Source organism: Punctularia strigosozonata, assembly GCF_000264995.1.
Source record: "Punctularia strigosozonata HHB-11173 SS5 unplaced genomic scaffold PUNSTscaffold_2, whole genome shotgun sequence".
In the NCBI taxonomy this organism is placed as follows: Eukaryota; Fungi; Basidiomycota; class Agaricomycetes; order Corticiales; family Punctulariaceae; genus Punctularia; species Punctularia strigosozonata.
The window spans coordinates 494,636-505,242 of record NW_006767434.1 but is presented as its reverse complement, the minus strand read 5'-3'; the positions used below and the strand labels follow the sequence as shown (position 1 = coordinate 505,242).

The 10,607-nt window shown below is 55.9% G+C and overlaps 3 protein-coding genes across 3 annotated transcripts; all 3 read left to right on the top strand.

Annotated features, from left to right (window-relative positions):
- Positions 1–427: 427 nt before the first annotated feature.
- On the top strand, positions 428–790 carry PUNSTDRAFT_23577 (WD40 repeat-like protein; the record flags this gene model as incomplete). Its single annotated transcript, XM_007379767.1, has 1 exon — positions 428–790. A coding segment is annotated over one exon (363 nt), but the record flags the coding sequence as incomplete, so codon positions are not given.
- A 1,260-nt stretch (positions 791–2,050) lies between these two features.
- On the top strand, positions 2,051–3,889 carry PUNSTDRAFT_130528 (uncharacterized protein; the record flags this gene model as incomplete). Its single annotated transcript, XM_007379766.1, has 4 exons — positions 2,051–2,248; positions 2,698–2,753; positions 3,126–3,178; positions 3,255–3,889. 4 exons carry the CDS (start codon positions 2,051–2,053, stop codon positions 3,887–3,889), a joined length of 942 nt encoding a protein of 313 aa, XP_007379828.1.
- Positions 3,890–10,119: 6,230 nt separating this feature from the next.
- On the top strand, positions 10,120–10,596 carry PUNSTDRAFT_61722 (uncharacterized protein; the record flags this gene model as incomplete). Its single annotated transcript, XM_007379765.1, has 1 exon — positions 10,120–10,596. A coding segment is annotated over one exon (477 nt), but the record flags the coding sequence as incomplete, so codon positions are not given.
- Positions 10,597–10,607: the final 11 nt, after the last annotated feature.

The following is a 10,607-nucleotide window of genomic DNA, read 5'->3' as shown; positions in this document are numbered from 1 at the left end:
ATATGTATACAGATTCCTGCACAATGTAATTATAATACCCTGATGAATGGATAGTACACATGACCAAATTCTGAAGACATCTAACAAGATGTGACATGAAGTCTGGAGGTTTCTGGTGTTATTTGAACCAAAATATATCATATTGAAGAGATGATTGATGTTACAAATCACCAAAATATGCCCAAAAAGTTCATAAATTTCCACATATTTGTGAACATTTTGTGACAAATGCTCAGGGGGACCTTCCAGATATCCTCATTTTTGTACTTATGTGCTCCTATTAGCTCCTATATGTTCCTATATACTGTAAAAGGCCCAAAAATGGCTTTATCTGCATGGATAGTCCAGTAATTACTTGACATCCCCCCCCTTTATGATACTAATTCCCAGAGGGTGTGTTTCCTGATGTCGGACTGCATGCGCACCATTAAAGGGGCACACCAATTGGGTAAACTGCATTGCCTTTTCGCCCGATGGCGCTTATCTCGTGTCCGGTGACGGCGGTGGCGTCATTCGGATCTGGAACTCCGCCACGGGACAGACGATCTGCGATCCTTGGCGTGGCCATGACCATGGTGTTAGATCCGTCGCTTTCTCGCCAAATGGACACTACGTGGCCTCGGGCGGAGTGGATCGTACAGTTCGCGTTTGGGACGCATCCACCGGACAGCCTATCCGCGAGCCTTTTCGCGGTCACACAAAACGGGTCATAACAGTGGCATTTTCACCGGATGGCGAATTCATCATATCATACAGCTCGGACGGCACGATCCGGTTCTGGGATGGCTTGACGGGGCAGAGTAACGATGTAGAGGGACCACGGAGTGCGTCATCTCAACGTTTAACTTGATCTCGCTCACACCGACTGTCCGGCGTAGTAGACGATTGCGTTGTCTCAACCCAACCGCGTTCAGCATCGTTCTCGCCAAACGAGGATCACGCTCTCGCCGACATTCAGCTCATAGTCCCTGGCGCTGAACAGATGTCACGGTTCAAAATCGAGGATTCGTTCACGCTGAAGGACGATGGCTGGCTCATGGGACCTGACAATCGGCGCCTGATCTGGATACCGCTACAGAACCGCGAAATGCTGTTCATGCCGCAAAACAGGCGGATCATGATACCTTGGGACGGAGTGGCCACGCTTGACCTGAGCAGCTTTGCTCACGGCGAGAAGTGGGCCGAGTGCTACGAGGAGGGCACATCTTGAGTGAGCCGGCGAGTGGTTCGTTGGATATCGTGGAGTGGAGGTATCTTGTTGTTCACCTTTCAGGGCCGCCGAGTTCTCGAATATGGTTGACACGCATTGGTGACGCGCGGGGGTGGACAGACTTTGTGTTGAGCGCATATAGTGTCATTAGCTGGAGAGACAAGGCGATGACCATGGTCCTTGTTATTGAAATTCGGTAGTAAATACTTGTCGTACAGTACATTTGCTGATGTAGTCCTCGGGCCCGACGACGATCGTACATGCTCCCCATGTTACCCGCCTTACCTACCCGCCACCACTCGCATATACGCGCACGACTCGCGTCCGTCCGATCGCGTGATCGCCCCGAGAGGTTGCCTTCGCCTTGAGGTTGGTTTTGTTGGACGGGAAGTTGCGTCGGGAAAGGTGAGGTATCGCCGTTGATGAAGGCCTAGCCGGTGTGTGGAGCCGTACACGGCCATGCCGGGCATGCTTTGCTACCTCCGATTGCTTCGATTACTGCGCTTCGAGTAGGGCGGAGGCGGTGGTGAGATGAGATGATCGTCTGCGTGAAAACGGTCCTCCAATGTATGTAGGATGGTAGGATCAATGAGAGGAGCAGGTGCGTACCGATGCCGTGTGCTTGGCTGAATTCGTGACGAAGCGCTTGATAACGGCTCTGGCAACAGTCCGCGTGCGCGCAGTTCTGGTGTCGGGCTCATCTAGGATGGCGAACATGACTCAGATATGCAACGCGGCTTGACCGCCAAGCAATACCCACCGTTCTAACAACAATCCTCTGCGAGCAGCATGCGACCACCCTGCCCGCAGATTTCTCATCAGCATGTCGTTCGATCTCCGATGAACGAGATCGTCGCGCACCGCCGCATCGCTCCCGCCATATCTCAGCCTTTCTTCAAATCCGCAACGAGCTGCACCGGCGGTCTCCTGGCGCCGATTTTTGGAAGAGATGATCACGATGGACATGACGGGGTCTACAGGGAGTCGTTGACCGTGCCTCGCGCCGCGCTACATTTCGTCGGCTCGTGGACCGCGCAGGTATGATATCTGGCGTACAGGTTGGGTGGCAAGGCAAGGCAAGGTTTTCGTCATGCAGATGGATGAGTCATACAGAACAAGCGGCGTGCGCTACTGCTCGGAGGGAAAAGAACGGCGTATAACATACAAAGAAAGCGTTGACGGCGTGCGTACAGCACGGACCGGAATGGTCGTTCTTGATGCACAGAGTCGCCAGCGGTCCCGGTCGAAGAAGGTTTCGCTCGCCCGTTGCGCATCCAGATGGATCGCCTCAGCATCTCGAGTGCCTGTTTGAGGGCTGCTTGTGTATGAGGACACGAAGCAGCGGACGGGATGAACGCGAAGGAAAGCATCTGGGGCACCACCCATTGTGATATGCGTGCCCCAGCAGAGCGCAGAGCGTTGTTTGCGTATACCCGTTCGGCCTTCAGACAAGGTAACGTCGATCGTCCGACACGAAGCTGATGCAGGCCTTCATCGGCCTCTCAGATCTCTCGCGGGACCCTGACGCCGGAGACCCCGCTGGGTGAGCAGTATACAAGCGGAGCTTCGGCAGTCGCACCCGTAAACGACACGATGCGATTGAGCATGTCGATGGAATTCCGAGCTTGATGATTTCGCGCGGGCCGGGGCTTTTGCGAGTGGTCCCATAGACGCCCTAGGGGCGCTGTTCCGGCGAGTTTCAGGCACGCGACAAAGGAGTGAGAGGTGAGAAAACAAGCAGAGATAGAATTATATTGTCAGGCGAGTGTAGATCGGCGAGTACGAAGGCGAGTACGCCGCAACTGGAAATGTCGTAGGAACAAGGAAGAGAGAGTGAAGTGACGCGCGATCCGTTCTCTCTCTGCCACCGTCGCACCCCAAGATGTACGCCGACCAAACTGAAGACTCGCGCTAGGCGATATGGGAACAAGGACGGGCCCGAGGAATGGTCGATGGCTAACGTTACATGTCTGATGTAGCGTGAGTGTTCGAGTTTGCGCGAGTTGATGACGTCCGTTCGGTCACTCAGTGCGTACCATTGCAGTCGAACATCGAAGTCCGGATCCTCTCGCTTTGGCGCCGAACAGGTCAGATGCCCCTCCTGCTCGGTCCAGGACACCTCCAGAGCCCAAGAACGCGTCGACCTCGGATCTCCCGCACGTGTCGCCATGTGTCGCCATCGTAGGGCCGTCCCAGACCAGCAGCCTCATCTACATACCTATCGCCTGGGAACGACGTACTTACGCTCTCCTCTCCTTCACCGAAGTCAAGTTACGCCACAAAAGCCAAGCCCGGACCCCGGACGCGATACAGTCTGCCTCTGAACACGGGCACCTCGCCTTCTCGCCCTCCCGCGCACCTCCTCCTCATACCACTTCGTATACAAATATCAGCGTCATGACACCGTCGCCGCCGCTATCTCGCCTCCCCGTCGTCCGCCAATGCTACAGCACCCTCAGCATAGTCCATCGGCATGGCGGCCCGTCCTTTGCACATGAAGAGTCGAAAACGCTTCGCCCGAAGGCGCCTAGTCCAGCGATGACATCGAGCTCGGATCTGCTAGGGAATGGGCATGAACACTGCGACGACTACGCCTACCCTCGAACCGGACAGGCATTTGTCGAACGGAGCTTGCGAGAGACGGATGATGCCGTCCAGAATGAGCAACAGGAGTATTGACAGCCGGCGCGTCCAGCCCCGGTACGTTTTCCTTCCTTGTCTCCGCCCTCTGTATACTTGGCACCGAAGTTCATGTGTGCTGACGCGCGCATATATGCAGCTCCTTCGTAGACGGCTTCACGACGAACGCACTGGCTTGGCTTTACTCTACCTCGGCCTCTTTTCACCATCACCGCCCTCGACGAACCCTACGAAGATCGTATCGGCCTGCCTATCCGGGTCTTGAATGCTCTGCGACTTCCCGGATGGATAACTGAGGTGCGTACGCGTCCGCATCGTCTCCCCGTCGTTCGTCACCTTCGTGCTCTCGCTCCCGTGCTCACGAATCCCTGCTGCACGAACCCGCTCTCTCATCTACATAACATCTATGGATCACGGTTGACGCTCATACGCGCATACATTCGTTCCAGGTATCGCACATCTCGAAGCTCCGCATACCGTTCCTTCACACCCCCTCGGCCAGCCTCAATCGCTCCTCCGGACGGCGTGCGTCATCATCGGAAGCACAACGACCCATGATCGCTCGTGTCTATGGTCGACGCCAGCGTAAATCCATCCCACCGCGAACCGGCGCTATTTCCAAAGGTCCGCACCGTCTCACCGAAGCATGAGAATTGTGTCAGACTGATGTCGTGTCTACAGTCGCATCACTTCCACAATTGGTTCGACGTCGTCATTTACGCGCTGCTATGCATCTTCGAGGGTAGACACCGACCCGAATCAGGGCAGGATCGATCTTAGGGCTTTGTCGACGACGCAGGCGCCTTTCAAAGGTATGTTCCGGTTCTTCTTCGCCGCGTCCGCTCCTCTTTTTCTTCGCCGAGACTGATCCTCACCTGAATAGGACCCGAGTTGCGCGATGTCGTCAAGTCGCCCTTCGTCGCCTTTGGCTCCTGTGACGAATCCGAGCGCTCGACCGCATGCCGGTGTGCGCAGCGCTGATGCGCCGAGGACGAAAGTATGGACTGCTCGGCACCGGCGGGCTCTGCTCCTCGAGTGCCAACGACGGTGGGGGATTCAGGATTGCGTGCATCAGAAAGAAGTGCCGCGACTCAGCTCCGGTCTTCGCATGATGTGCAAAGAACCCGGGAGTGAGAACCGGAAGAGGATCGTCGAGAGCTTCGAGGTCTTCGCCGTTCTGGTGCTGTCAGGAGGTGGATCCGCTAGTCGGGGCGGAAGAGGGCGAGGCGGTGTTGATCGAGCGTTGTGAATACGGGGCGTTCGTCAGGGCTCGTGAATGGCATTGATGAGGGTCCAGCAACCCGTTCATTACCAATAATGGCTGATAGCCGTCCTTATAGTTACTTGTTGGTCGGTCGCGCCGTCGTCCTACACGGCTGTCGACTCACCACAAGATAGACGATCTTTGATCGTACACCCTTCATTGAGACGAAGCCTCACGGGTACGTTACTGCCTGGAGTACACCTACCTATGTGAGTTCACCATCCTGTGAAATTCGATCGAGGTCGATTGATGTTTTTCACGGTGCGATACAGCACTGCGCATGGTCGGCTCATCCTGCAAGAGTCGTCACTACATGGCGACGGCGATGCTGAAACAAGGGACAAGTTCGCAAATCTAGACATCAGGTCTGTCTCTTGACTCCCGGGAATCGGCGCCGTAGTCATGACATCAAGCAGGATTAGTTGGTGCCCATCGGGGCGGAACGCACGATGCCTTTCGATCTTCACATATAGGATATTATACACCCACAGCAGCTTATCGGGCAATAAACATCCTGGTCGTCCGCGACTTTGCGTTCTGTCGATATAATTGCTCATGGCCGATCTTCAAGTCTCCGTATCTAGGTACAAGGGCCCGCGTCTCCATGCGTCAAGACACACAGGACCCAGCGGTCGTGCAGTGTGGTCCCGATGAACATGTTCGATCCCCCCAGGGCAAGTGCGCCCAGCTTGAGCCGCTTTAAACACCGAGGCTCTCGGCAATCGCAGCGTCCCACAGATGCCTCTGCAGCGCTGCCAGTCGCCATCGCAACCGCCTCAACATTGGGTGTGGTGCAAACGAGTTCATCGGTGCCATCTGGCGCGATGCAGGTGAAGAGCGTCGCGATCCTGCCGCGACCTTCTATCGGAGGCTTGAGTTGCGTACCAGCAGATTCGAGCCATTAGCTTACTGGGGAAGATCCGACCCGATGTCCAGCACAACATCGTCCACCATCGCTCATCTCCATGGCCGGTTGACGTCGCGGTTGAATCAACCGGCACTGGCGCGACGGGCTCCGGCTTTGATGGACGGGTGGCGCTCGTACAAGTCCGCAAGGTTGAGGTCTGTGCACTGATTTGCGTCCAACAGGAGAAAAATACCCAAGCAGAGCCGTCATCTTCAACCATGGACGGTAGTCGAGCCACGATGCGCGTAGGATTGTATGTCTTGTGCTGCAGCAGCATAGAGCGTGCGTGCGTTCGGATCAGCAGCTCAGTGCTGCGTACGGCAGCGATCTTGACTCCTACTGTGGGGAGGGGTGCAGCGCGACGGAGAACGGGAGCGGGTTGGACGTCATGAGCCGAGAGCGTTGCCGCGAGAGTTATGGCTGTTGCATGTCGCTCGCAGAGTTCGCTTGAACTGCCTCCTCAACATCATTGCCGACGACACAAATGTCCGGTTCGTTGATGAACACATGCACGAACCTCATGTCATGGTGTACGAGCCTGACGGACCTATACAAATGGCGCAGGCTATAGACGATCGCCGGGGAGAGCGTGATCGAATCTGGTGCGAACTGAAGAGAAGAGGTAGCTGGCGCCGGCGCTCGGGGATAAGGATAAAAGACCGGATGTCCCCTGGTCTGGATCGAGTGGCGCCGTCATCAGCCTGGGCAGCGCTGAACGAACGTCCGAGTCTGTCGCTTCTCCTAGTATCGCGGGCTGCTGAGCTGAGTCGCACGACCGTAGGGAAGATACCTAGAGGAAGCGTGATCTTCCTTCATGACACGCGTAGCGGTGGTGGCGCCATGGCTGCAGCTTCTTGACTGCGAAATCGGCATCGCATTCTCCTCGTCCTCGCCTGCCTCACCGATGCGGCGCGTCATGCTGAAGTTCGCGACGCGGGCAGATGCCGACTCGTCGACGTGCCTGCCGTCAAGGTGATGTTGTAGTGCACAAACCAGGCAGGCTCGCGCGGGCGATCCTGCAGAAGAGCATTGCCTGCGTTGTCTGGTGAGAGCCCTGGTCGGTCTCCGCGCAACGTGTCAGCGGGACAGTACGATATCGCAAAGAATGCGTCCTGAGCGGATGTGACGAGCACAAGGGCGAGGTCCACAACTTTGCGTCGCGGTGGAGTGCTAGCGCCGCATCGTCCTGCGTTGATACCTCCTACCGGTGGACAGCGTAGACAGCTTAGACGCCGAGGGCATCGGCCGCAGAGGAGCTCGTGCGTCTTATGACGGAGAAGCTGCGGTAGACGATGATGGGCCCGTCGTGCACCCGGACATGACTGGGCTTGATTGTGAGACCGTGCTGAAATCAGGTATGATTATTGCGTCGACGAGGATTTCTCGACATCTTGGGAGGCAGCGGGAGAGAATACGACGCGCAATGATGCAAGAGAGGAGAAGCTGTTGCATTGCACGAGTATTGCGGCTTGATGGCACGGTTCGCGACAGCTTCCGTGGTTCCTGCGTGAACGAAACACAATGAACGAGATGCAGGCTTTCAGGGAAGAAATAATGACGTACAAAGAGGTAGGCCGACGGTCGCAAACGCAGTGTACGGGCATTCCCTCGTGTACAAGCGCGAGCCGACGGTAGCTGGGTTGATGATGCGGGACGTGCCCCAGGAATGTTGCCTGCGACGTGAACTTCGGGAGTGCATCTACCTTCAGGGAAGTGGCATTTCCGCTGTAAATGCATCGGTTAAGCCTGAAAACACGATAAATGGGCGGAAAGGCGCGAACGCACGTAGTTGCCCACCACGGGCGAGGACACGATGTTTCCCATATCCCGGATCCCACACATCAATTTTCAAAGACCTTTCTATGCCTTGCACACTCCTTTCCATCTGGCAACGAGACGAATGCTCCATCATCCTCAGCAGCCGGGCTTTGATGTAGCCGCGCCGGGGAGGCGATAAGACCTAGCGCTCGGTTTAGGGTCGTCCACGCGAACTGTCGCCGCGTGAATGAGCATTCTGGTGGTGAACTCGAACGCGTTGTATTCGCGTAGGCCGACTTGAGGCAAGTGGTAGCGTCGAGAGGCAACCGGTGGACCGACGGTAGCCGCGGGCACTCCACGGCGGGTTGCAACCTCTACGGCGCATTCGGGACGAGAGGGCTGTGATGCGTGGGTTGCTACAGAGACAGGAAGCAAGAAAGGAGAATTGAAAGCGACCCGGATTGCTGCAGGGTGGGCGCAGCGAAGCTTTGGTGAAGCCGGTGCAAGTCGGAGGTAAACCGGGAGAGAGGAGCCGCTGCGAACGGCTTCCTCACTTTGGTCACAGCAAACCTTCGCGTCCCGGCCTTTACTCTGGGTACATCATCGAGCTGCTTCGCATTGCGCATGCGTGTGTAATTGTCTACTCGTGAGCGGAATCACGTTAACCGTTCCCTCCCCAAACGACCATGGCTCTCTTCAACTCAAGAGTCGGTCAACATATACAGAATGACTGCGCTCCTATCAACCCTCGTATCTCTGGCTCCTATGGATTGTACTGTCGTACTACTCTGAGACTTCGCCAGTGTTGCTCATCCCCTCTCTCACGAACCTAATCTTATCTCCGCATCTGAGAGCTATGCAAGATAGTTGAACTATCCTTAGACCTCTCCAATCTTCAGTGCCCTTCTCGCCTTGCTGAAACCATGCGGCGTTCCTCTGGCTCAAGCACCCGAAGTGACTCAACTCATGCCTGCTTGCTTGCCTTCCCCCATCTTTACCTTCTCTCTGACTTCCTTGTTGTCGTACACGCTATCCTATACTTTGTGAAATCTGTTCCTCTGGTCCAGAGCGACCACGCTCGTGAATAACCATGGGATTCCGCAAAAGATTTCGCGCGAAAATGAAGGAGCTCATTTCTCGCCCCGGCACCCCCACAAACGACCTCGTTCCTTCCGGCGCCTCGATTCATAACGCATCGTCTGCGGCGGCGAGTCTCACCTTCCAGGTTGGGACATGAACGACGACTAACCTGACGACCAATGTTACCCAGGCCGCCCATGTACAGGAGCCCGCTGCGAGCGCTCGCGCCGATCAGCAGACCGAGGTTACCAGCGCATTGCGAAGGGATAGAGAGGTACTAGTGCATCCACAAGACAATCAGAGCGACTGGCTTACCTGCATCGCGCGTAGGAGGATTCCGATGGCGTTATCGCGGGACCCGTCGACGATCTATCATCGAGGCAGGCCATCGCGCACCAAGCCGTAGAGGTAGCCAGGCAGACCATCGCTCCCATGAAATCCAGCGCATTCTCCGAGCGTGGGGCCGCCGCAGCCGACGAAAGAACAGGACTAGGTGAAGGGTTGGTATCGACGGCAGAGCGATGGGGGCCGTTGTTCGCCCGCGTCAAGATATTTACAGAGCTTGTCGATAAGGTCGCGGAGGTAATCATCCACAAAATCGGCATCACTTCCTCGTTTGACTCATGTATTGACCGCGGTGTCAGGTGCACCCGTATGCGAAGATGGCGTGGAGCATTCTTTCCATTGTACAGAAGGCAAGTGACCCGCTATCATCCCTTGTGCGTGTTCTTTCACGAACGTGATGTGTAGACCGTCATAGGACAAGTCGAGTTGGACCGATCCGTCCGCGATCTTCTCGACACTCTCGAGGACGTATATGACTTCACGGAGCATGCTCAGCCTCTGGATCGCGTTAAAGCTGCGGCCAAGATCCTCGCGGCCCTTGCCCAGCAAACGACCGAGTGCGGCTACTTTATCAGAGACTACGCAAAGAACAAAAACTTCCGTGCGTTCCGTTGATGCCATGCATGTGCCTCGCTTGACTTCAAGGACAGTACCACGGATGACGTCCAACGTTTTGAAGAACCTCGTCCATCCTACCAAAGCGGCGCCGGCAATGGTCGAAGATTACAAGGCGAACTTCAAGGAGCTCAAGTCTCGACTTCTGGAGGGATCGACGATCCGGACCGAAGTTGTCGTTCGAAACGTCGATCTTGTCGTCAACAGGGTGTTGAACACCGTGCAAGAGATCGGTGAGGATCGCGCAGGCTTTCTGTCAGCTGCGCTAATCATTGATCGCCTTCAGCCGTGGACGTCCGGATGACGCGTTTAGAGGGGGCTTGTGCCGAGGGCACCCGATTCAACAGCTCGAAAAGATGCCTCCCCGGGACCCGTGAACGGATTCTGCAGATTATTATCGACTGGATCAACGATCCGGACGATACTCGCCGCATGCTTTTGCTCTCTGGTCCAGCGGGAACGGGCAAGTCGGCAATCGCTCACACGATAGCTGCCATGTTCCATGAGATCCGTCGCCTGGGATCCTCCTATTGCTTTGACAGGTCCAAGGAAAAACTTACGCGTGCTACTCCCGTTATCCCTACCATCGCCCGCGATCTGTCCGAACGCGACCCTCAGATGAGATACACGCTTTCGAACGCCATCGCTCAAGACTCTGCTCTGATCACTTCCGATGACCTCCTCGAACAGTTCCGACGCTTGATCGTCGAACCGGCAGATCAGCTCGCGATCTCAGGTCCAATCGTGATCGTCATCGACGCTCTAGACGAATGTGACGCGTGCGAGCG